Genomic DNA, 27,287 nt, shown 5'->3' on the forward strand with positions numbered 1-27,287 from the left:
CTATATTTTTTCAAAAATTACATAAATGATTACGGAAGGAAATGTGTCGATCCGTTCGGTGCGGATCGTGTCTTTGATAAGTGCGGATCTTGCCCTTGACAAGTGCGTATTATGCTTTTGAAATCTTCTCTCAATGCCATTTTATTTGACATTCTCAACATTAAATTATATAATACAAGTCTATATCACCTGATAAGAATTGGATATGTTGAGATAGTTTCTTCCAGAGGAAGCACAGTGAAAACTAATTCGCAAGGTTTTGGATCCAATAAGTACTACTTATTTATTTATATCATGTGAAAAGAATAAATCCTAAAAGAGAATGACATATCTTTAGCGGAGAAAAAGTGCTTATTTCGAATGGAATAACTCAAGGTTTAATATAGACATTCTATTTAATAAGAGAAAGTTCAAAATGGTTGAGATAGGTCCTGTATTTTTTACCTTGACTGACTTTAAAACCTTCGTCGATTATTTTGACCAACTTTTAAACTTTGATTTACGTTAACGCCACCGTTGTCTTCATTAATTTGAATCTTTGCTATAGGTAGAATCATTATTAAGAGAATAAGAGTTATACCATAAGAATAGCAAAACATTATGCAATGTTTTTGACGTATTTATGCAATGTTTTGACGTATTTTCTCATTATTATTAAAGTTTTGTCTACCAAATTGTGAATCATAATGTGTGCCATCGATAAATTTTGTGGTTAAGATTTGATTTCGCTCTTTTTATCATTTCAATCTTGGAAACTTGCGATTCCACATTAATTATTTTCCAAATTTAAATAACCAAATATGTAACAAATTATATAAAATCACAGCACTGAGTGCCCTTTTTTTTTTTTTTTTGGATATATTTTCACTTTGTTAAAGTTATAGTAGTAAATACTTGTAAGTATAATTTAGAAGTCAAAATAATTTTATCCTCTATAAGTCATATTTACTAAAGCCTAAGATAAAGTACAAAGTAAACTCCACCCCACCCCCAGAATTAGAAAATCCACAGAATGATAATGATTAGGTGGATACGCACTTGGCTTTTTAGGTAAATAAGCAGAACCTGGGTGGTTGGATCGTTCCGTGTGTGGACTCGCTACATATTTTTCATCGAAAGAGATTTATCTAAAAATATTGGCTTTAGCACACAAATTAATTTCTCAGTATAAAATATGAACTTGATCGGCCATCCGAAATCAACGCATTGTTCATATACCACAAGAAAGCTTGTTCTCAGCGGCCACAAGGTATACGGGGTTCTTTTCTTCTATTTACTCATCAGCTTTCCAAGCTTTGTGCAGTATTGGAGAGTTCATTTTCTCTCAATTAACAGTAGTTATTATGATCATCACATCGATATGAAAATTTATATATCATCTTATTTTTATTTGTGTCCAACACAAACCAGCTTCCTCGGAGCCTCACTATGCGGAGATGAGGCAGATAATTAATGCCCTTACTAAGTTTTGATTTTTTTTTTTTTAACTATTTTCTTGTTGATTTTTAAATCTTTAGGATTACTTATCGTCAAACTCATTGTTTCACTTGTCTTTCGAACATTTACACAAACGTTAATGTTTTCTTTATTCAAAATCTAATATATTTTCCAAATATGCGAAGTAAACTTCTGGGCGGTACGTACTATAAATGTATATGTACTTAAGTTTCCAAAAAAAGCCCAAAACTGTTATCTTATAATACAAGGCTATAATGCAGGCGGTGATCACACGATGGAAATTCATGTAAAAGAGTCAACGATGATACAACCTGCCCAAGATACTCCCAAGCATTGCCTACGGATGAGTGTCTTGGACCTGCTGATGCCGTCAGAACATATCCCTGCTGTGTATTTCTACCGCCGGCCAAATGGTTCTTCCAAATTCTTTGAAGCTGGTTTGCTGAAGGAGGCTTTGAGTAAAGTTCTTGTGGCGTTTTACCCACTGGCTGGAAGATTGACTAAGGATGAAAACGGCAGAACTGAGATACGATGCAACGGAGAGGGAGTTTTGTTTGTAGAGGCCCAAGCAAATTGTGTTATTGATGATTTTGGTGACTTTGAATCAAGCTTGAAGCTTATGCAGCTCGTTCCAACTGTTGATGACACAAAAGATGCTTCTTTCTATCCACTTTTTATGACGCAGGTACTAGATTACTTAATTAATTAATTAATTAATTAATACTCACTCCCTCTACTTTATTGCTCAATTTTTCCACCATCGGTTTATTTTACTATGGGCTATTTTGAATATAGGTAACTCATTTTAAATGCGGAGGAGTTTGTATTGGAGTCATGACGTACCATACGTTGATAGATGGAACAGCAACATACCATTTCATCAAATCTTGGGCTGAGATGACGCGTGGCATTCCTGTAACCATTCCACCATTCTTTGATCGAACTATACTAGATGTTGGGGTTCCAAAATCTCCTGCATTCCACCACATCGAATACGACCCACCTCCTTCCATGAATGATCCTACTCAGAACCCTGGAACCATTTCCACTGCAATCCTGAAACTATCACTTGATCAAATGAAAATTCTTAAAGAAAAATCTAAGAAAGACCATGAATCTGCTACCAAGTACACCAGATTTGAGATTGTAGCAGCACATATATGGCGTTGCGTATGCAAAGCACGTGGGTTATCCGTTGATCAAGCTACCAAGTTAGATATTCCCACATCCGGACGTTTTAAATTAAATCCTAAAATCCCATGTGAGTATTGGGGCAATGTAGTGTTCAGCACCACACCGATAGCCTTAGCAGGTGATATTCAATCGGAATCGTTGAATTATTCAACGGAAAGAATTCACAAGGCGCTTAAGCTAATGGATGACAAGTACATGAAGTCAGCGCTTGCTTTCCTAAAGCAACAGCCTGATTTAAAAGTCTTCATGCGGGACGCCAAAACTTTTAATTGTCCTAATCTTGTTATCACCAAATTAGCAGATATGCCTATGTACGATGTTAACTTCGGATGGGGCCCACCATTCCTTACACGACCCGTTAATGCCAATATGGACGGAGAGGTATGCATTTTGCCAAGTCCAAATGATGATGGCGGCTGGTCAGTGGTTATTGACTTGGAAACTAATCACTTGCAGCTCTTCAAGAAGTTATTTTATGGCATTTTTCCTTAATGCCTCAATGTGATATTTTGGATATTTGATTCTCGCGATTCATTATTATTTTGCTGATATGTGTGTAATAAAATGTTGATGTCATATGAGTGTTTGATTCCTGCAATTTCACTGTTATAAATAAGTTTGTAATAAAAACTTCAATTTTCTTTTTTTCTTTTTCTTTTTTCACAAACTCAAAACTTGCAGGACGAAAATATCGCCACCAATATTTATATACATATATATTAAGTAACCAGTTGACAGAATATTGAGTTATCCAATAAACTCAAAGGTAAGTGCCCAAATAGTAGATTTCAAACCTTAATAATATTCCTCTACCTCTAGTGTGCGAGACCCATTTCGGTGTTAACTGTTAACAAGGATATTGAAACGAGTTACCAATTACCCAAGTGCTAATAGTGAATCCTTTCTAATAGTCATAAAGGAATTAACCATCAAACAGTCCCTATTGGCGACTTTTATTCTGAGGACACATATGCATTTAGACTCACAAGAACCATGAACAATATTACACCCTGCATCGATCTCTTGTATTGAGATTAAATTGCTGCACATTCTTATGCATATTGTAATTTGGCAGGAACTGAAATTCAAAACAACTACAATTTTTTATCTTCAAACTGGAGTCCAAATGGAACCATGGTTTTGGCAAGCTCACTTATTACACTTGATGAAAAATCAACAATTTGAGTTCAAATGACTTAACTACATAAAAGACAATTAAAAGCCCACGTCAAAATATCCAAGTTATTGCATCCAAAATTGTACCTCTTCCGTTTTCATTACTGCTACTTATTCTGCTTCTTACTATTTGCTTCCTCGGATTCCTGAAAGTCTTCTGTTGGAGGGTGTGACCCAAAATATACCATTTCCTCATCTTAAGTATCCAAAAAATAGTCTTCTTCCCAAAGATAGTCTTGATTTCTTGGCATCATTCCCATCCTCTTTAAGGCCACACTATACACTGTTTCTGCATCATCATCTTTTTCCCTCAACTCTTTAATTCCATGCATTAAATTCCTTAAATCACATGGTGGAACATCAACTAAATCAAGCCACTTGGTTACAAACCATGTCAGTGTGCCATAGTTAGCATCTGGGTATCGCTCATTTTCATCGAAGTAGTCACCAATTGCCTTCTCGAGCCTTCCCCGAAGACTGACATCATTTTTCCTGAGCAAGCTATCGAGATAGTGCTGTGTTCGATCATCTCTGGAAGTTGTGCGATCATTAGCACCATCAAGATTTCTTTTCTGTCTTCGAATATTGATATTGATATCAAGATTGCCGCCAAATCCATGACCCGCCTTCTTTTCTTCTTCTTCTTCTTTAGACCCTTCTTGACGTTGTTCATTGTTCTGTTGCTGCTTTCCTTCTTCTTTTTCTTCTTTTTCTTGTTGATCTGTGTCCATTTCTTTCTTTCTTTCTTTCTTTTTTTTTTTTGGGTTTCTCTGAGCAAGTGAACGAGAAAGGAGAGGGTTTTGAAGAGGGCTATTGGAAGAGAATGATTTTCAGGAAATATAGGATAGGATCTTCAATAATCAGTTATGAGAAGTTTGCCCTGTCTCATTCTGTTATGAGGAATCTTATTGAGCCCCAATTAGGCGCCCTTGGGCTCAGTTAAACAGATTTCTTTACAACCGTCTGATTCTCTATCTAGTTGAATCTTAACCATCAATTATTAATTGCATTCCATTAGATAAAGAGTTTCAGCAACTGCCTCCATTTACAGACAAGCGAATTAAATGCAGATGGGATTTCAGATTGTAACAGCTCATATTAGTTTTCTTTTTTTTTTTCACTGCTTTTAACAAACGTGAAACGGTTAGCTATATGGATAGTGACAGAAAGGTCACCAGATGAAGTGCTACTTATGATTGATGGTTAAGTTAAGATTCAACTAGATACAAAGACAGATACTAAATTGATAATCAGACGGTTCTAAAGGAATCGTCTAAGTTGACAATGCGGCACCTGATTAAAGCTCAGTAGGATTCCTCATGACTGACTTCTAATTGAACTCTTATATTTCTCGAAAAACATGCTGTTTCAAGAGCCCTCGCTCTTTCTAGTTCACTTTCTGATAAAACGAAAAATGAAAGAAATTGGTGGTGGGTTGGCCAATCTTGAACGTAAATTGCAACAACAAATGATCAATCACAGGCACATCTTGATCGTTTGAAAAATGATATGAATGTTCAGAATGGACTATTGAGGGCCATTGTTCAGTACTATAATCAACATACGCATTACCCAAAAGTTGATGATGATTCATTGGCTAAGGACGAAAACGTCAGAACTGAGATGCAAATTACAATGTAATCGAGAGGGAGCTTTTTTTGTACGGGCACAAACAATGTGTGTTATTGATGATTTCGGTAACGTTATTGAACAACACTTGAAGCTCATGCGGCTTGTTCCAACAGTTGAGTAACAAACGATGCTTTTTTTTTTTTATCCACTTTTTATCCGAAGGTACAAGATTAATTAATTAATTTATACTCACTCCCTCTGCTTCATTGCTCAGTTTGTCCACCATCGGTTTATTTTATTTTAGGCCGTTTTCAGGCAACCCATTTTAAATGCAGAGGAGTTCATATTGGAGTTATGACGCATCATTTCATCAAATCCTGGGCTGAGATGACACATGGCATTCTTGTAAGCATTCCACTATTTGTTGATCGAACTATACCAGATATTAGGTTCCCAAATTCTCCTAAATTCCACTACCACATCCAATAAGACGCGCCTCCTCCCATGAACGATCATGATCAATATCATAAAACCATTTTCACTGTAATTTTGAAATTATCATTTGATCAAATCAATATTCTTAAAGAAAAATCTAAAAAGGAAAAAAAAAGATCATAGATCAATTACACCAAATTTGAGATTGTAGTAACACAAATATGGCATTGTATGCAAAGAACGTGAATTGTCTATTGATCAAGCCACCGAGTTAGATATTTTCAGATTTGGACAGTTTGAATTAAATTCTAAAGTCTCCTTGGAGCAATATAGTTTTAAACACCACACCAGGAGCCTTATTAGGTGATATTCAATTGAAATAGTTGAACTTTACAATAATAAAAAGAATGCACAAGATACTTAATACATTGATGATTTATTAGTTAGCTTTTTCTTTCCTAAGGTCTTGTTTGAAATTGAGGTGCTGTAACTTTTAAACTATAGTTAATATAGAAAAAAAAACTATAATTATAAAATATAAGTTAATAATATATAGTAAATATAAGTTTTAAATAATAATTTTGATAAAATTATTAAAGATATAATAGTTTTTTTATCATACAAGTGAAAACTCATATCAACATAACTTCTAAGGTAGTAAGGTACAGCAGTTAGTGTTTACCAAACACTTTAGTGCTATATCTTTTAAACTATAGCTGTCTAACCTCAATCCCAAACACATCTTAAACCAACAGCCTGATTTAAAAATCTTCCTGCTGAGAGGCCAAAACTCTTAATTGTCCTAACCTTGTTACTGCCAAATTATCAGACATGCATATGTACGATGATAATTTTTGAATGGGGCCAGCCAGTGCTTGCCCGAACTATGAATCCCTCATTGGACGGAGAGGTATGTATTTTGCCGAGTCCAGTTAATGATGGCGGTTGGTTAGTGGTTATTGGATTGGAAACTAATCACCTGCAGTTTCTCATGAAGTTATTTTGGAACATGGTCCTCTTCTGATATAAGTATTACTAAATTTTTAAGGATCTTTTGACATGTGTCTTTTAGTGGTAGTGTATGGGTAAGATTTAACATCTTTTTACTTTTTTATTTATTAACAACTAATAAGTAATTAAGTTATTTGCTTAGGACATTATCAGATCATGAGAGAATCTTGATCCAGTTATTTTATGGTATTTTCATTTAATGCCACAATGTCATACGCTATTTGTACATTGATTCTTGAGATTTCTTTATTATTTTGCTGATATGTGTGTAATAAAATCTTTATGTAATATCAGGATTTGATGCCTTCGATTTCGATGTTATGATTACAAGCGTACAGTAAAGAACTCCATTATCTTTTTCCTTAATCTTAATCTTAAAAATTACAGTCGTTAGATTGAGAAGAGAAAATTTCACAAATTGAAAACATGAAGGAAGAAAATATCACAACCCAATTGGTTTTGGGTGTAAGTATTTTTTTAATCTAAAACATGAAACGTGTGCTTTTCACAGAACGTTACATATGGGACAAAAATATAAATGTGAACGGAATTGTTCTCTGGCAGCACCAGCTTAGGTAGCCAATTTAACAGCTCAATGGGCAAGGGATTTGAATGTTGAGCTGAATTTTATGTTGAGCTACTTATAATATGTGATTGGTAGTTATTAGATAAGAAATAATATTGTAATTAAATTTTCTAATTGTATAATTTTATGAATGGCATGGCAACAAAAGACTATAAAAAGATAGACAAATGTCACAGGATAAGTGTTTTGCGCAACGAACCCGTGTAGCACTTAGACAACTTTTGCCGAATGTTGATAAGTAAGCGTTGAGCTTCTCGACTAGCTAAGCCTAGAGGTTTTCGAAGAACTAGAGAGAAGAGAGTAATGTAGCCGAATGAGAGAAATTATATTACTCGCAAGAGATATTACAAGAGAGCTTACAAGTGTTTGAGTTGCTTATTCTAAGCTTGTTACTCAAATGCCTAATGCCATGCCTTATTTATATGGGATGCTTGACAAGTTCTACAATTCTAGAGAATTCTACCAACTTGTCTAGAATTCTAGATATTTATATGAGTTAGAAATGAGTAAAGAATTCTAGATATGTACAAGCTTGAGTGTGCTAGAGTTGCCTAAAAATTTTCAGAATCGGCCCAAACTAGCACTCTTATCCTTGTCTTAGGCTCTTGGCTTGGAATTGTGGGCAATTGGACTAGCAACTTGAGCCGTCTGAACACAAAGCTCAGCTCAACATGGAATCAAATTCATGGTCAAGATATGTTCGTATTTGATATTTATATATTAAGACACATGCTAATGAACTCTCAAATATAGACAATCAGCTATGTATATTATATACATATTGAGTGAACAATTGACCTAATATTGAGTTACAATTTGATCTCAAAACTTTAAGTACCCAAATTGTAGCTTTCAGACCTTAATATTCCCTTCGTGTGCAAGACTCATTTGGGTGACAAACAACAAATTAACCTGCTATGATGATACCACACGTGTTACCACTTACCCAAAACAGTAGTATTGAAGCCTTTAGCAATCATAACGGAATCAAACAGTCCCCATTGGCTAGATAAGCTGTCAGGTTTTCAAACATTGAACACATAGCTAATTAGATAACTTAATCTGATGATACATGTGCATTTAATCAGTCAAACAGAACCCAAGGTTGCATTATATGAGAAGAACTATAGCACACCCTGCATTGTATTGCACATGAAATTATTCTACACTGGTACGCGCATTAATGAACCATCACACAGATCTCTTTGTTTGATGAAAATTTAGGATGAATTGAAATTCAAAGCAGTGCCCTTCCTAGCTGTGATATACACAGAAAAGAATAGGAAGAACAGTTTGAACGTGAATCATTTAGAATTATAGTGTTTGGAAACGTGCATTAGCTGCAACAAAAGAACACGCACTTTAATCCTGAATTAGTTCCAATTTTATTCTTCAAAGTTCAAATTGGAGTCCAAACAGAACCATTATCATGACTAGCCAGTTCACTTATTACACTGATGAATAGAAGCATCAATTTGAATAAAACGTTCCTGAATCAAAATGGCTAAACTACAGAACGTAGAGGCAATTAAAAACCCACATCAAAGTGTCCAAGTTACTGCATCCAAAACAATTCCTTTGCTGTCTTCATTGCCTTTACTTCTTCAGCTTCTTGTTATTTGCTTCATCATTCCTGTCTTCCTCAGATTTCTGAAAGTCCTCTGTTGAGATAGTATGATGCAAATCCGGAGGTAAGCTGGCTCGACTATTAAGTTGCCGCTGGGTGATCCCAGAAGGAATTCGCAAAAAACGACCTGGCTTATGCAACCATTTAAAACGACTGGTATTCGGAGAATGAAGCCGTGGTGGTTCAAGTTGTGGGTTCCTAAAGTGCACCTTAAGAATGCCCTGACCTTGATTAATTGGCAACGTAAAAGAAACAGGCTTGGTACTCTCCCTTTCATCTTGAAGAAGGCCTTCGCCTTTGTCAGAGCGAGAATGAAGCTGTGGGTTTGGTGTTGGTTGCCCGTGTTGCCCACTACCACTAGCACTGCCCAGCAGAGGAACAGGATCCTTCTCCACAGACAGAGGGCCCTCACCAGGCTTGTCTTGAGGCCCATTCAACTCCAGCAAGATTTCTTCCGGATCAAAAGTAAAATTGAAATCATCTTCATCAAGATTAACAATATCCTGCAGGTTCATGTATGTAGAATCTGGTTCTGATGTTAAAGACACACAAGGCTGAGGCTGAGGGTGGATCAATGTTTCTCTTCCATCCAACACATTAAGCATTTCTTCATTTCTTGAGATTGTACGATTATTAGCACCATCAAGATTCTTTTTGTCTCTTTGAATATTGATATTTATATCAAGATTGCCTCCTAACCCATCACCCTTGTTCTTCTTTTCTTCTTCTTCTTTAGAAGACTCTTCTTGAGATTGTTCATTGCTCCGTGGCTGCTTTCCTCCTGCTTTTTCTTCTTCTTCTTGTTGATCTGACTCCATTTCTTTCATTTTCTTTTTTTCTCTGAGAAGCGAACGAGAAAGAGTGAGGGTTTTGAAGAGGTTTAAGGAGAAAACGTGAGGGTTTTGAAGAGGTTTCTTGGAAGAAAATGTTCTTCAGGAAATGTAGGAACTTCAAGATTCAGTTATAAGAAGTTTGTGCGGTCTCATTCTGTTACAAGGAATCTTATTGAGCTTCAATTAGGTGGCCCTGTGCTCACCAGACTTATTTACTATCGTCTGATTCTTTATCTACTTTAATCTTAACGATCAATTATTAGTAGCACTCCCATCAGATGATATGAGTTTCAACAACTATCTCCTTTAAACGGTTTTTTGAAGTCACGACAATATGACATTTTGATCATCATCAGATGAAGTGTTACATGTGATTAATGGTTAAAATTCGACTAGATGCAGAGACAGATACTAAGTTGACAATCAGACGGTTGTAAAGAAATCTGCTAAATTGCGAATGTGGCACCAGATTAAACGTCAATAATATACCTCATAACTAAACTGAATCTTTAAATTTTTATATTTCTTGAATAACATACTCTTTCAAGATCCCTCATTCTCTGTAGTTCAATTTCTGAGAAAAAAAAATGAAAGAAATTGGTTATAGGTTGGTCAATCGAGATGATAAAATAAATTGCAACAAATGATCAATCACAGCCTTATCTCGATCATTTGGAAAATGATATGAATGTTCAGAATGGGCTTCTGAGGGCTTTTGAGGGCCATTGTCGAGTACTATAATCGACATACGCATTACGCATATGTTGATGACGATGCATTGCAATGGTTCGTAACACATTGGCTTGAAGTAGATGTTACACCGAGCGATTTAAGGGAAAGAATTAAGGGATGATTCAAGTTCTTTAGTTGTCCCTGACCTAGAAATGGCTCAGTTGGGGGACTTGATATGGGGTACTGATGGTCATCAAAGTGGAGAAACAGCAGAAAATTTTGCTGAGGAAAAGTTGTGTCCATGGAGAAAGAGATTAAAGAGGTGATGCTTGGTGGTTCTAAAGATGAAAGGAAGAGCCGGCGGCGGCGGGAAAGCAAAACCTTAGCCACAACAGCTTCGTTCTGTCAATGGCCTTCACAAATTTTGCTGAGGATTGTGGGAATAAGAGGAAAGAGGGGGATCAAGCAAATAAGAGGCACAAGAAGCAATAGATTGTTCATGGATATATAACTCGGATGTGTACTTAACACATTGATGTGGGTTTCTTGATTTTCTCAGTATCTTGTAGCTAGTTTGGTCATTTTTGTTTCAGAAGCTTTGATGATTATCAAATTATTGCTTCTATTCACCGGCAAATTGTTTGAGAAACTGCCTATGTTCTTTGGTTCCTCAAAATATCAAACAGTCTTTTAACACTAAACGCTATTGCTGATACAGATTGCGCCTCTTTAAAAATCAAATATATGGGACTAATTTGGTTTGTGATTCCTGTCAGTTCTTTATTTCTCTGCTACAATCTTCAGGTTAAATTTCTGGTACCTCATGGTAAGTTGTCTAGTCAATTCCAAGCTGAAGCCATTTATCAGGATTGCTTCGGACTAAAAGTTACTATTGAAGATGATACCCATATATGGCCACACATAGTGATAATTGGGCCACTAAATGGGCTAGTCAATATCTCCCCTTCATCAGTTGAGGTTACCCAAATTCAGTTTTGGACCTTTTTTCTTTTAAATAGGAGAATTGATGCCGTGCCATATATATATATATATATATATTTTTTCAAGATATAAAATTTTATTTTATCAAAAATTTTAACAGAAGTAAAAACTACGTGTAGTCTGATTTCTATAAATAGCAGAAAATTGTTGTCCTAATAATTGCACTTAAAGTACAAGTCATTTTCTCCTCCTGCGTCAAAACTTTCTTAACATTTAGACAAGACAATTTTTTTTAACTAAAATAAATAAAATTTAAAGTTATTTTTAACTTCTCTTGGATTTTAATGATGTTCATAGATGCTTTTGAAGCAAATTTTTTTCGGCTCATCGATGATCGAATCTTGGGTCAAGTCGAGATTTAATGTGTGTTTTCTCTGCTCCTAAATATTTTTTTTAATTAAAAAAAAAGCAGCACATTTTACGTAAGAAAAATATTGGCCAAAAACTTGTTCCGTATCAAAAAGCTTATTTTGCAAATTGATTTATTCCAGGCTTTCCTCTAAATCAAAAATCAAATGCAATAATCAATATTAGCAAAATCTTGCGTTTTGATTTTATAGAAAATATTATCTGGTGGTCTTCAAGCAAGTGTTCAGGAGCTTACTCTTTAAGAAAAACAATTAAAATTAGAACATTAAAAAGCGTCTTAACTCCTAAGATAAATTAAAAGAGTAAAAGGAATCGATGGAGAGGGAACAAGAATGAACCCTCTTTGTTTTTAGTTGTCACTACTTTGATATATTTTGAGTCAATATGTATATAGGACAAAAAGATATTTCAAATCTTAATACAAATCCTGTGGTGGCATAATTCAATCAACTTTGGACTAAAAGTGAGACATAAAATAAAGCCAACAATTACGCGTTTTAGGATGACTCTTGATAGTGTCATATATACAAAATATACAGCCAAACGAAAACTACTGATCCTATAAAATTAAGGGACTTATTGCGATTGCTACACATTGACTGCAATTCTTTCAATTAGTGGTACTTTTACGGCCTGTTTATTATTTAATTATTAGCTTCTAATTAATCAAACTCCACTTACGAAGATGATGACAGAAATTAAAGCCACACTTATTTTAAATCCAATTGGTGTTAATCCTTTCGACAAAGTTCATCGTGGCCTTAAAATGACAAAGCATATATTAAAATTTGTTTGCCTATCGGCATCATTATCGGGTTCTACACGGGTTAGCACTTAGCACTAAGGTCTACATCGTTCACTACTTCACTTATCAAGTAATAGCGTACTAGTACATTGAGATTTTTTTTGCTTTCTTGTTTTGTAGGTGATGATAAGACTGGTCGATATAATTAATTTACTTAAGAATTAAGTTAGTAATTAACATCTATTTTTGGAAGTTGATTATTTAAGTCGTCTGTGGTTGAATGTTCTTGGACAAATTATCGGTCATAAAGATTGGTATATATATAATTGTGAATGGGAGACAAATTGATTGGTTGTTAATTGAAGTGGCAAAAATTAAAATTGAAAGTTCATGGACCCCGAGTACACTAGATGTGACCTTTATATGGGCACACGATTCTCCAATCTAATCGTATAGGGCCACTACATGCTTAGCATAGTTAGTAAAGAAATTGAATCTGAGTTTGAAATTGTTTTTCATACGACGCTTCAAATTGTTTCCACTGTTTATTAATTTCATTCTATCCAAATTTTTTTTTCAATTTCGTAAAGTATGAATTTTCAAAAAAAAAAAGTTATTAGCAATTCTGCGCTAAACTACTGAATTTAATATCAAACTGTTAACCACTATATATATTTTAGTATGCATAAAAATATCTGCAATGAAGGAAGACTATAGCTAATGATTACTAATGCATTTATTTTTACTAAAAGGGTTAATTCCGCTCTGCCCCCAAATATTTCAATATTTTCCACCGCGCCCTCAAATGTTTCAACAATTTTCACTCCACATCCAAATCCGCTAATTTGACCGTTTAATCTAACAGTTAAAGGGTAAATTTGGAAGTTCATACCCTAAATATTATTTGATGATGATAAATTAAATTTATTTGATAAGTTAATTGATGGGATTATTATTAATTACCTTTTAATTAATAATTTTTAATGTAAATATCAATTATTGGATTAGCATTTTATCTCATTTAATTCTTCTCTAATTCAAGATACGGGTATTTCGGACTTTTAATTAAATTTCAAATAGTTCCGTTAAAAATAACGATCAAATTAACAGAGTTGGGTGTGGAGTATAAATTATTAAAATATTTGGGTGCGTAGTGAAAAGTGTCGAAACATTTAAAGGTTGATAAAGAAAAGAAATTGTACTCTCAAAAAATGAGAAGGGAGAAAAAAAAATCGTCCTATTTCAACTTCCAATTCTTCAATCATGAGAAATAAAGACAGAAATATTTGAGAGAGACGGTTAAAAAGAGAGATTTGACCACTCAAATACTACCCCCTCCAAATCTTGAATCAAACTTTATATTTTATTGTTTGGCTCTCATGGATTCATGCCATTAATTGTGCACAGGTTTTGATTTTTTTTCTTTTTTTTTTTAATTTGGTCATCTTCACCCTTCACTAAGGAAACATCCAAAAGGGTTTGCCTTATTGACTGCATATCAAAATTTTCAATAAAGAATAAAAGATAAAATCCATGAAATTAATGCTCCATTACGCAAGCTTCCATAAACGACTGAATCCGAAGGCGATTGATTGAAATGGAAGAGCTTTCATTGCATGCATGGAGTTATCCTGGGCTCACAAGATTAGGTAGTAGTAAATAAAACGACAATAAAGAGAAAGAACCATATATCATTACAGCCTTCAATTAATTAATGGATCAAGGTAATACCAATTAATAGCCTCCCCTGATATGCCACTAGTACTTCTCAATTTTTTTTTATCTTTAAATTAACAAAAAAAAATTAATCCGTAGGACTGGGCATCAATTTTCTACTTCATCCTCGTACTTTCAAAATGACCTAAAATATTTTAACCGCTGCTTCTATTAGTGTTAAAAGTTACTTTCTAAAAGATTTAAAAAATTAGATTTTGATTAAGGGTACAAAAAAAAATCCAATTATTAATCATCAGATTAATTAAGAAGTTTTTTTCTTTTCCTTCAAAAGGTATCATTTGGCAAGTTTTTAAAATAGGAAGACCAACTGTAATTATTGTATAACCCTAAGATTAAAGGAAGAATTAAACTTTTAATATATAGTTTTAACTGTAATTTTAGAGGAAACTTTAACATATGTTTTACTCTAAATTAATAGATGTAATCATGTAAGTAGGGTAATTAGTTTAGAAGTCATGATCCACGATAAAAATATAATAAATCAATCTTGATCGATGCTAGCTTTTTGACACAAATTATATTAGCCAATCAAAGTTCTAGAAATGGCAGAAGAATCTAAACACAAATATGATTGAGCACATGTGGAAGAACGTGCAATGACTGTGAAGAGGAAAAGAAGAAGGGCATAGATTGGAATCTCTGAAAGAGAAAAGAGGGCAAAGCAAAGCAAAGCAAACAAGGACATTCATAAAGTGAAAGCTGCCATGGAAACAGAAAGAACATCTCACGCCTATACACATTACATGTGGGCGTCAGCCAGTCAACAATACAACTCACTATCTGAAGTATTGCTTATTTCCTTTGCTTGGATTTCTGACCAATTCTTCTCCTTCTTCTTCTTCTTCTTCATCATCATCTTGAATTATTTTTCTTTTTCGTTCCTTTTTCTCAGAAACGACCCCATTTTTATCGACAATATATGTTCGGTTTTTTATCTTTAATTTCCAGTACCACATAAACAACCGACCAAAAACAAGTTGCTTTTTTAACAATTAATTTATAAATGGATAAAGGCTCTTTAGTCCTTATAGTTCAAACTAATTGTCTAAATAGTCTGTGTATTTTAGAAAATTACTCAAAAGGTCCATGCTGTCTATTTTTCACCTGTTGCATATTAGATTTATTTAAATTTTGAGTTATGTTAAATATAAATACTATTTTACCCTAAAAAAATCAAATCCATCATCTACCAATCACCCTAAAAAAATCAAATCCATCATCTACCAAAATAACATGGATATTTTGGATTTTTTTAAAAAATACAGTGACTACTTTATCCCTTTATACAGTTGTAGCTTTATTCCATGCTAGTAAAACAGCATCGGTTATTGCAAAAGCAGATCAAGGAAAAAAAAAACCCAGATTCCGTTCAATTATATAAAATGCAACTCATAATAATTAGAAGAATTTTGAGGAACTAAAATCAAACAAAAGGCTAATAAAAGTTAAAGGATGAGAATTTTTCTTTGTTGTTATTATGCTACTTTTGACTCTTTTGTTTTATTGTGGTCTTACGTTAGAAATTTTGCTAACATAAATTGAAGAATCCTATATGGATTTATCCTTTTTATTTATTTGTTTTTCTTGCATGGTTTTGAGTGGGATTTTGGCTTTTCTTTACCTTTCTTCGCTTCTTCTTGGACTCTGCACAAACAACAAATAAGTACTTGTGATAATTTGGTCAAAATTCCTATAATTACACAATCATTTTAGTCATCACAACACTCTCAAGTCACAAAGCAACAAGTAAAGCACCATCTCTTCAGTTGATTTTCTTATTTTTGCAAAAATCATCATCATTGTCAAAATTTTGTCTCTCTTAAGTAAAAGGATGCTATATTTTCTTGGGAGGGTAGAAAATAACTAACCTAAGGTAAAATCAAAAAATCCTAAAACAATGTGAGACCAAAAGAGACATTGAAATTTGAAATTGCATAGCAGATGATTAAAGGAACAGAGAGTACTAGATGTATTGGCTCTGCAGTTTGATCAAAGAGAGTATGACAGTGATGAAAAAAAGCATGCATGAACAGATAAAAAATACTGAAACATTGACAACCCACTAGAAAAGGGAAGTTACTCAATGAATTGGTCCAAAAAAGCAAAGCGTGCCGCAAAATAGTAGAGAAAAAGAGAGAGTTTTGCAGGAGATGGGAGAGGCTTACATTTCATGAAATCAGTCAAGCTTTGAAGCACTGAGTACTTTTTGCTGTTTTGAAGACCGCTTTGATCCATGAGCTTCTTATACATGATCCATATTGGTCATGACTTAAAACACTTGTTAACAAAAATTAATTATATGAAGTTCATTTGGCAATGAGCATTTGGGAAATAATTAAGAAGCAATATGATGGAAAGCAAAATGAATAAGTTATGAACAATGCTTTAACTTATATATTAATTCATATAATTATAATAATTTTGTCCTTCATGTCAGATACCAAACTTCATGAACACACATGTAGAGACCTACAAACGTACCAATTAAATACAAGAAAAAAAATGAACATCAAATCAAATTCAAGACTAGAGAAACCTACCACTTCTAAAGTTCACTCCGATGATGAAACAAAAGGTTTTTTTCCTTTTTTTTTTTTTTCCTTTCAAGACATATTAGTCATAGAAGATGGCTGGTGGAAGAAGAAGTGAAGCCAGAAAGATCACTCCATGCATTGTTGTTGGTACCCCAGTATTGATGATCATTTGCTGAATTAATACCCAAAAAGTTTCTTGACAAATTCAAACTTTGAGTATTCTCTTCCATCTTCACATTTGCAAACTGAGTAGCCTCAGAATCCAATGCTGCAGGCTTAGACCGCAGCTGACCAATTGTATAGCTTTGTGGCTCCATATTTTCAGTATCAAATGGATACAACCCAGTTGCTTGCTCCAAGCCACTACTCAAAAAAGGAAATTGCTGCAGTTTCCACTGTTCAACTAGTCCACTTGACAAAATAGACCCGCAGTTTGAAGTACCATTAGCAACTTGAAATCCAATATCATTGCCATTACAAGCAACACCTTGTGATGGAATCTGAATTCCCCCGAAATTTAACCCAATATCGCTTGAATTGTAGTCATTAAGATGATGTAAATGTGGCAACATGGGTATTTGTTGTTGTGGATTTTGCATGTGACCTATAATATTACGAGAAGAGAGCGCACTTGAGGAGCTAGTCCCAGCTGTGGCTTGGCCCTCAGTTACAGCCGGAGACTTGGATCTACTATTCCTTCCTTTGCTTCTTTTGTTTCTTCTACAGCCACCGCCAACCGGGACGTTCCTCAGTGCACCGCCTCTAGTCCAGTACCGCCGGCAGGTCTTGCAAAAGTGGCGAGGCTGCGAAAGACTGTAGTTGTTGAAGTAGCAAAATTTGGTATTTGTTGACTCACATCTTGGACATTTTAGTGCTGTTTCAGGCTGTGGCATCTTGGCCATTCGAGCTCGCTCAGTCATTGAGTTAGGTCTGATCGCCCCTGTGCTACCACCGCCGCTACCCATAGGTAGCATCGGCGGTAGTGGAAGCTGAGAACCATCTATGCCGCCTCCTCCTCCTTGTGGCTGATGATGAGTTGGTTGCTATAAAATTAAGAAGCAACGGGGAAAAAAAAAGAATAATAAAATCATGTAACCACAAGTTGCTATGGTATATTCAAAAACAAGATAAATTTAAAAGGATTGGAATATTATTCATCTTTTAATTTGCTTTTTTGGAGAAGAAGCTTGCGAGTAACCATAGAGAAAGAAAATGGGAGAAATTAAAATTAAATTAAATTAAAACACTACCTGCTGTTGCCAATTGGGTGGATCTAGATAGACAGGAACTGATGAAAAAACCATAGTGCTTAGTTATTATTGAAATTTAATTCTTTCTTTCTTTCTTTTGTAAAGTTTTTGAAATATGGTGGAGAATCACATCAAAGAAGAGAGAGTTGCAGAGAAAGAGAAAGAGAGAAGGAGATGAAAAGAGATAAAGGAGTGGGGTTTATTTATTTGTTCTTTGTTCTCTCTATCTTTTTGTTTTTATTAAATTTTTAGGGTTTTGTAGAGGAAACCAGTATATAACAAGTTTCCTTAACATGTAAGCTTTTTTTTTTTTTTTAATATATACACTGTTTTACAGTGCTCAAAAAAGATCTTAGTGACCATGCAAGTAGACACAGAGAAAGAAAAAGGAACCCTAAGCTCAATATTTAATATAAATTATATGTTAATCAACATGAAATTTATGTCATTAAGAAAGTAAAAAGGTTAACCTTTGTGGGGTGGATATATCATGATCGAATGCACCTTTGTTTCTTAGGGCTGTCCTAGAGTTTTTCAATTTTTTTCTTTTTTTTTTAATGCATGCATGTAAAATTAATTAATATACTTTTTACTGTTCTTTAGTAGGTAGATTATCATTTTAGAGTAAGCTGTATTATAAACAATATCAAGCTCTTTATATATGGTCATATTTGCAGATAGCTTTGTGAGAATTCTCACCAACTATTAGGAAGAAAACGGATTGCTATAAGCTGGCAACAAATTCTGGGCTGTTTTTTGCCAAAAATATAAAAAAAGAGATGAAGTATTAAAGGCATTTGTATTAGTACATACCCTACTTAGTGATATTACACATTCTGTAGGTATCTAAATAAAGAATTAATTTTTTTAAAAAAATCAAATTAATTCATGATCCAAGAAACTACATGTTCACAATCCGCTTGACTGTTGAATGGTTATGTGACCCAATGTTTAATTTCCTTTTATTGATTATGATTATTTTTTTTTTATCAAGGTAGTATAATTTTTTACACAGTAAACTAATGATCCAATTTAATTAATTAAGAATTCTATTATCCAACAATTTCCTTTTTACCTTTGCTTTTAATTAAGAATTCTATTATCCAAATTAATTTTGAAAAAAAATTACTTAATTAACTATTTTTTTCTCTTTTTCTTCTCAATTTCACAAATTCTCATCAATTTATTCAAATATATTCTTTTCAGCTTAAAATAATTAGTATCACTAACTAAGAGAAACAAAACCCATAATTTAAAATATGAACATGAAGAAATTTTTATCAACCATAAAAGTTTATGAATATCAAGAAATTTTACCAAATACAAAAGCTAATGAATATAAAGAAATAAAAATTCTTACATATAAAATGCATGAAAGATAGATCATGAGATATATTAAGAAAGGAAAAAAACATAAATTCAAAAAGGGAGTGAAATTGGGTGTTTAGTTTGCCGAATGTGAGTGTACAAAGAGACTATACAACTGTAAGATAGAGAGAGAAAGTGATTAGTGAAGAGTAATTTTGAGATTTTTAAATTTTTAATTTTTAATAATGAATTTATTTTTTAAAATGAGAATATGAGAAATTTAATAGGTTTAAATAACCCTGCCGTTTAATGAATAGTAGCCCAAGATATAATGTGCCACAACCAAAATAGTTTAGAAATTATCAAATGTTCAACCAAAATAGTATGGGTTGTGGTACGGGTTTAAAGGTACCTCTTATAGTTGGGGTCCACTCAGGACCACTTCGTGGTTAAAAAAAAAAAAAAAAAAAACCTTTCACCTGTTTTAATCAAGGAATGTAGGTACATGATATATTAATGTAATCATTTTTGAGTTTTGAAGCATTTTTCAAAGAACCAAACAAAGAATCCCCCATTACATGCCCATTTCTTGTTTCCGTAATTTATCTCCACATCGATGTTTTTGTTCTTGAATAGTAAACGAAAAGGATGTTGATGTATTTGAAGACACATTAAATTACAAGCATGTGAATTTGTGGACGCTCTGCTATGCTATCTGCTTGAATTTCATTTTTGATCATTTATATTTTTAACCTACTGTCAATCTCCATTCATACGGACCTATATATCGCTTAAATTGAAAAAAAAAAAATTGTCACAATTAGTCAGTCAAAATTATCTAATTAATTAATTAATTAAGCTGCCATTGGAGAATATTCCAATTAAGACTTCGATTCTTCCGCTTTTCCAATTCTACCACTAATCAAGGCGGCTTAAAAAAGAAAAATCACCAAACAAATTTTGGCAACACTTTATCCATATTCTTCATACGTACAATGTGCTGGAAAAGTCTGCTTCCTATATATTCTGTTTCCTATATGCATATTCAATTAATTAAACTCAAGTGCAAGACTTATAACTTTAGTAACACGTTCCAAATTCAGACTTTATCCTCAAATCACAAGTTCAAATTTTGAAGAAAATATTGGAAAATCGCCTCCTAAGATTAAGACTAATTTATAAAAGTAGCCCCACTTATTATTTTTCTTGTTTTAGTAGCTAAAAATGTCTATTAAAAAAATTTGGAACTAATCTATTCACTATATAGGCAATCAACGAGTGATCAACACTTAAGAGTGCCTAATTCTCAAGCAATTGATAGGCAATTAACTTGTCGAACGCTTATTGGATGAGCGATCAACATGAGATTAACCGTCTAACGCTTGACTACTGTGACAAATTATTTAAAGACAGTTTAAAATTTCTATTCTTTGCTGCTAAAACCGAAAAGAAAAGAAAACAAAAAAGTATGTGCCTAATTTAATAAATTGGCGTTAATTCTGGACTTCTATTTCACACAAATTTATACTTTAATAATTTTATATAATTAATCAAATATGTGAACTTCAATAGGGCTGAGAAAAGAAAGTGGTGGTGGTGACCAAGCCGCCCTATGTAGTGGGGAAGCGAGACTTATCTTCATGAGATCAGATGCTCACGGTCGGGGCATTTATCTTTTTAGGTGACACGTAGGATTTCAAAACGGGTCCCACATCACCTTCTTGTAAGTTTCTTGTCTCTGGCCAAAACCCTAGCTAGAATTTTTCATTAATTTCTATATGCTCGTTTTTTTGTTTTGTTTTTTTTTTTTTTGGTGTGGCTAAATTAAATTAAATATTTGCAAAATAATATTCTTTTTCTCGTATCCATGATCTGGGTCGGTGAAAAGGATTGGTCTCAAGGTCCCCACCTCATGAAACATGTGGCCTAGATTTTCGTAATCACGCATGAATAGATCATGGCATCAAATATTGCCTACCTAGCGATCAAGTTTCCACCGTTGATCATTCATTATAGTTTCCACCGTTGTTCATTCATTATAGTTTCCACCGTTGATCGCTCATTATCTTGATGTGGCTTCGTTCAATATTCATCAGCAACTTTCATATTATGGCTCCTCGATGATAATTTTTTTTTATTCTAGTTTTTTCCTTTTTAATATTAGGACCAAAAAGTAGTTGTACGAAAAAAGCTTTGTTGGTTGCATTATTTATATGATGCATGAAAATGAAATGGTGTCCTGCAATTGCTTTTTATTTTTTATTTTTTTGCATCGTCTTCTTGGACAATTCCTATAATTATAAATATTAATTATTCCTATGATTATAAATATTAATTATTAGGCATGATTTTACCATACAGCAATTAAGTTAAAATTTCGCAGGAGCTTTCTTTCACTGATCATTTAAATTTAAAATTTGGGTAGAGGTAAGGAATTAAAAAATTAATTTGACTTTATCCACTTTCTACCTTTTAAAAAAAATAACAATAAGTCAAAACTTAAAATTGACATAGAAAAATGTCCTAAAATTCTTCATGATAGACCAAGTAATTAATTAATTATTCTAGGCTAGCGGCTGAAAGTTTCATGATCTTCTAAATATTTTTAAAAATAATATGTCCAATAGTTAATTATCACATTATCCAATGAAATAATAGATGAAATAAATACCCTACACATGTGTATTAGTTCCTTAAATAAAAACAAATATACACACAAAAATAATAGATGATAGAAAGAAATGGAAGAGTTGAAGAGAAGAATGAGAGAGTGAATAAGTGATCTAGCTCGAATCTACTTTAATAGCTAGATTGATGACCAGATTGGGACACCATGATATGACACACCCTCTTCTAATTTACTGGTAACCATTGCGTAATCAAATATCTAACTCTAGTTTTAACAACTACATTGTTTATTAATTAATCCTTAATTTGTTAAAGGGTGCATACAATTAATTAATAACGTCATTTGATGCAAATATATTTTCGATTTGAAATTGAAAATTTAAGTAATTATTAGAGTAATAAAGCAAAGGGCACATGGACTACACCGAGACCTCGCACATCATTGTCTCCCTTCATTTTCAATTAGGTATATCCCCAACCATACACTAGATTTAGCCGGAAACATTGAGTTGTGGCTTGTGAAAAATGTAAGGTGTGCGGGGTTGAGAAATTGATCCTAGAAATTAACATTAAATATAGACGTAGGTATATTTAATTTAATTTAATATTGAAACTGTAATATATATTTTGGGGTAAATTGACTTTCTGTCCATAAGGGCAGGCATGCATCAATCCCTAGTTGGTCTTTGCTCCCCAAAGACCCGCCAAATGGCTTTCAACATCTTTTGCTTATTTATTAGCCACTCAAGTTCGATTTTGGGAAGCTACCGAGTTAAAAATTATATATTACTAAAGAAATTTTTTGTTTGTCTTCGGTTTACAAATTTTTTTATTAATTTCCGTAACATGAAAAATGATGCGTATCGCTCATGAAAATATAACTTCCCCAACTCCCACCAAAATTATAACATTTAACACTGAGAATCGAACGCCAAACCTTAGGTACTAAAGAGAAATTCACCATTTATTTTGTCTGTAATATTAGTGTTATTAAAAAAGTTAGAGATGATTTCTCAGAAAAGGTTAATTAGCAGTCGATTGTGTAAAAGCTGAATCAGTGAACAATAAAAGCACTTCCTCAATTATCTATATTGCAAATTAAAACACACAGAAGCTAGAGAGAAACATGGCAACATGCATGGATGTGGAAGTAAAATTGGGCTTCAAAGTCATGTAGTGATATTGCTGGTTTATGGATACATATATGGTAGACATTGTCACTGTTAAAGTCTGAAAGAAAGAAACACAATTCAGTCTTCCATTGGAAATTAAAAGTAAGTGGTCCTGTAGCACTTTGTACAACAAACATCACCTTATGGCGAACTATTAATTGATGCACGTGTCTCTCTCTCATACAGGCATCCACTTATTATAAAATTTTGAAACTAGTTTTGTACAATTGCGTATTATTCTTATTCAGTGCTAAATTAGAGTTATATACAGTATGGTATAGGATTCAGATTCAAATTTTAATATGTGCAAACACCCACGCTACAGAAATAATACAATCGACATTTAGTCATTTTTTGCCGGATTTTAGCATAATTGAACTCAAAATCAAAATTATATTATATTCATATATGGATGTCCAAGTTCTTTTATTATTATCTTTGCATATATAATTTGATTACTTGGGGCTAATCATACCTATATTGACCAAGTACATGCAGAAGCCATTGTAAATATAATAAGGAACAGAATCTTTTCTTTTTCTTTCAGGATTCATTCAATACATACCGGATTATTTACAATCAGCCATGTGCTTTGAAAAGCTATGCATGTGTGATATAATATTTGTAGCTTTTCCCTGAAATTGTTCACAAGGTGAAGCCACCGATTTCCTCCTGATTTCAATTTCAGCTCAATTGATGAAACTTGATTGATTAGATTTGAGCCGTGTTTGGTATTGATATGGCCCAGTTTGAGCCATGTTTGGTATGAAATTAGACAGTTGTAAATTAAAATTAAATTATAGTATTAAAATTTAGTAAACACTAACCACTATGATTTAAAATTAAATTGATTTGACCCACCACTTATATGATGAAAAATCTATGATGTCTTTAATATTTTTGTAAAAATTATTATTCAAATATAATAATTACTACACACTATTATTTTTATTTTATAATTACTATTTTTTCTCAATATGTAACATAAAAGATACCACACCTCATCAATACCAAACATGCCCTTGAACTTAAGCAATTATGTCCAATCATCTCATAAGTCTAAGTATATATTTAAGACAAGATATTCGTGGTTATTAATAATATAACCTTAGCTTCAGTCAAATATAAGCTCTCTATCAACTTCTAAGAATGGAAATTTTTGTTTCCTGTAATTAGAAGATAGGTTTCAATTTCCCTAAAATTGAAAGGTTATCGAGTTGTTTTTCCCCCGTGATGCATCATTTTAGCTACTAATTAATGTAAACCTAAATTGAATTGATTGATATTGATGATCCAACAAATCTCTAATGTTATGCGATACAATGGCTACATAAAATATTTTGATAAACACGTAGTATAATATTGTTGTCAATATATAGGACATGTGTAGATAGTACAAAACCGAACATACATTAATAATATACCAATTCAAAAATCTATGTATTTTCTATATAAAGCACTTTTGGTTATTTGAAGCATTACACGACCTTCTATTAAATTTTTGTCAAGTGTATTGACTAATTGAGATGAATACTAAGAGTTCCATTATATGACAAGAATCAATCAAAGGGGCATATGCAAATTTTTTTGCCTTGCTTCTCAACATGTTTTCTAGAACAATGGCAAGATTGTATTAATTATTAATTTGGTCCCTCCTATTACCAATTTTGATTGTTAATTTACTACATATTTTCACCGGATTTTTGATAGGATCCGAATCAAACTAATTGGGTGGTTCTTATCAGATCCAACGCAAATCTGAGTCAAACAAATGAATTTATATTTGAGGGAAGGTTGTGCTAAGTTTGAGTTTAGGTGTGTTTTTCCTGTTGTTCAGGGTATGTGATTTAGCTGAGTTATCCTAGGTGGTGAGATAAAGTAATATGCATAGTGAGCTAAGCTGGCCATATGAGGAAAAATAGAGAGAGCTTAGTGGAGCCCCGTAGGATTTGATATGGAGGGTTAATATGTGTTTAGGTGAAGCTCAGATGCACTCAAGGGATAGCTTAGATGGTCTCACTGCATAGTTAGTGTAACTAGGATAGCTCAAGTAAGCTTACACGTGAAACACAATCTCAACCTCAAATTGAAAATATAGAAAAACAAATATAAATATAAAGAACACATAATGTTTACATAGTTCTGCATTTGGCCTACGTCCACAGGAGTAAAAAATCACTAATCCACTATATAAGATGCTATATTATCCATGATGAATAACACAAGCTGGATAGCTATATAGAGATGTTTGATGTTGATAAGGATGAAGATGGTGAATAAAAATATGGAAAGTGATAATATGGTGAAGAAGATGATGAAGGTGGAGAATTATAAAAAAAACCTCCCAAAATAGAGAAGTGGATAATGATCTAAAAAATGGAGAGAAAGAGAGAGAGAGGAGAGGAGAGAAGAGGAGGCAAGGAGATGATAGCTTCCAATATGAGTGAATAAGACATTTATATAGTGGAGGCTAGTGATAAGGGGAGTGCATAAAAGTTAGGGTTAGATGGCATCCTTAAGTTAAAATGAGATAACACTTTTTAGGGGTATGTGTCGTATTTAAGGATAATAATATTCTTTTCGTATTATGTTTATTCTTTTTCATAAATATCTTGATGTGTCCAACCTTAACCTTTAACTTCCTAAGCCCATCCAATGTAGTAAATTCTTCCAAATGATATCTTTATACTTCTCCAAGCATTATGCCTATTTAACCCTGGTAATTGTCCACGTATTTTTCATTTATTAGTTCAAAAATATTCTTCCTAATTTACTCCCCAACACTAAACATTACGCGTTTTTCAACATTCAGTTTCCCCATTCAGCAATAATATTAATAATACAAAGTGTTCACTTCCAATTTGATTTAGGCAAAAATGATTCTCCCCAACAAATACTAATAAAACTAGCTTATTTTAATTTGTGGAACCTAGTTAATTTAACTAGTAAAAACTCTTGTGATGATACAATAAGTCTAAGATTTGAACCCTGGTCACATAAGTGGTAAGAACCTAATATTTTGAAAAGCCTTTTTCTATTATTCTTTTCAAATACACTGACATTCAGCCAAGTTAATAATTAATATAATTTAGAAAATGTTTTGGCACCGAAGATCATGATGCATCCTATGCAAATTTCTTGCTTTGTTTTCTTAATTTTTACGGATATATTAACAGCAAAAATTCCCCTAAATAATAGAATTCGTTTTCAAAAATATGTCAAGATATATACACATATATAAGGTGCAATACATAGCCATGTATTACTTTTTTCTATTCTAATAAAATCAAAATCAGAAATCCTGCGCTTAATTAATATTACTCATAAATTAAAAAAAATCTTAGACATAATGTTTCACCTCACTTGATAATGAAATGAAATTGCACAACTAGGTGACCTATTTGAATATTGATCCTATTAACAACCTATCTATATTTTACAAAAAAAATAATAGTAATAATAATAAATAATAATTTTTTTTAGTGTCTATTATCATATCTCTAATCACATGCCGTAGTTGAAATTACGCCATCAAGCGACTAATTAATTAATCTCAACTACAAATACTGGAAAAGCAACAATATATTAGAAGATATAATGAGAATAATTTAAGCCAAACAGAGCCGACCTAAAGCTGCCATTCCTCTTAAGGAAATAAAAATAACAAAAGAAACACTCAAGTGAGAGCATTTCCAATTTGCTGAAGTATTATAATTTGTTTATTTAATTTATTGAGAGAAGATCATGCACGATGATGATAATAAAGATTTTATTTGGTAAAATTTAACAAAACCTGTAGAAAAATTATTTTTAACGGAAGCTAGCAAGGTTAGTGGTGTCGGATCTAATTCCCTGTAGCTAGCTAGCTAATAGTCTCAGTGCAGACAGATCATATCTTTAACTCGTTTCATGCAAAAAATAAGCTCCCTTCTGTATTAGAAGGCAAGTAAGGTGCAGCTTTTGCCCCCCTTTTATTTC

General features: G+C 33.0%; 2 protein-coding genes and 1 pseudogene across 2 annotated transcripts; 2 read left to right on the plus strand and 1 right to left on the minus strand.

Annotated features, from left to right (window-relative positions):
• The first annotated feature begins 1,220 nt into the window (after nt 1-1,220).
• On the plus strand, nt 1,221-3,297 carry LOC18044502 (shikimate O-hydroxycinnamoyltransferase). The gene is made up of 3 exons (XM_006435938.2): nt 1,221-1,249; nt 1,719-2,143; nt 2,254-3,297. The coding sequence occupies exons 2-3, from the start codon at nt 1,733-1,735 to the stop codon at nt 3,142-3,144; spliced, it is 1,302 nt and encodes a 433-aa protein (XP_006436001.2). The 5' UTR covers nt 1,221-1,249; nt 1,719-1,732; the 3' UTR covers nt 3,145-3,297.
• Nucleotides 3,298-5,413: 2,116 nt separating this feature from the next.
• On the plus strand, nt 5,414-6,278 carry LOC112098912 (annotated as a pseudogene).
• Nucleotides 6,279-16,956: 10,678 nt separating this feature from the next.
• LOC18044503 (dof zinc finger protein DOF3.6) lies at nt 16,957-18,418 on the minus strand. Its single transcript, XM_006435939.2, has 2 exons — nt 18,202-18,418; nt 16,957-17,994 (listed from the first exon to the last, which is right to left on the minus strand). The coding sequence occupies exons 1-2, from the start codon at nt 18,253-18,255 to the stop codon at nt 17,035-17,037; spliced, it is 1,014 nt and encodes a 337-aa protein (XP_006436002.1). The 5' UTR covers nt 18,256-18,418; the 3' UTR covers nt 16,957-17,034.
• Between the last annotated feature and the right edge of the window lie 8,869 nt (nt 18,419-27,287).

This window comes from Citrus clementina, unplaced genomic scaffold (assembly GCF_000493195.1).
Source record: "Citrus clementina cultivar Clemenules unplaced genomic scaffold, Citrus_clementina_v1.0 scaffold_4, whole genome shotgun sequence".
NCBI lineage: Eukaryota > Viridiplantae > Streptophyta > Magnoliopsida > Sapindales > Rutaceae > Citrus > Citrus x clementina.

Bases quoted from the DNA above. Each gene is read 5' to 3' on its own strand.
- LOC18044503 (XM_006435939.2), bottom strand. From the start codon at position 18,255: ATGGTTTTTTCATCAGTTCCTGTCTATCTAGATCCACCCAATTGGCAA. The intron at 17,995-18,201 runs GTAGTGTTTTAA...TTAATTTTATAG, and splicing joins CACCCAATTGGCAACAGCAG to CAACCAACTCATCATCAGCC.
- LOC18044502 (XM_006435938.2), top strand. From the start codon at position 1,733: ATGGAAATTCATGTAAAAGAGTCAACGATGATACAACCTGCCCAAGAT. The intron at 2,144-2,253 runs GTACTAGATTAC...TTTTGAATATAG, and splicing joins ATCCACTTTTTATGACGCAG to GTAACTCATTTTAAATGCGG.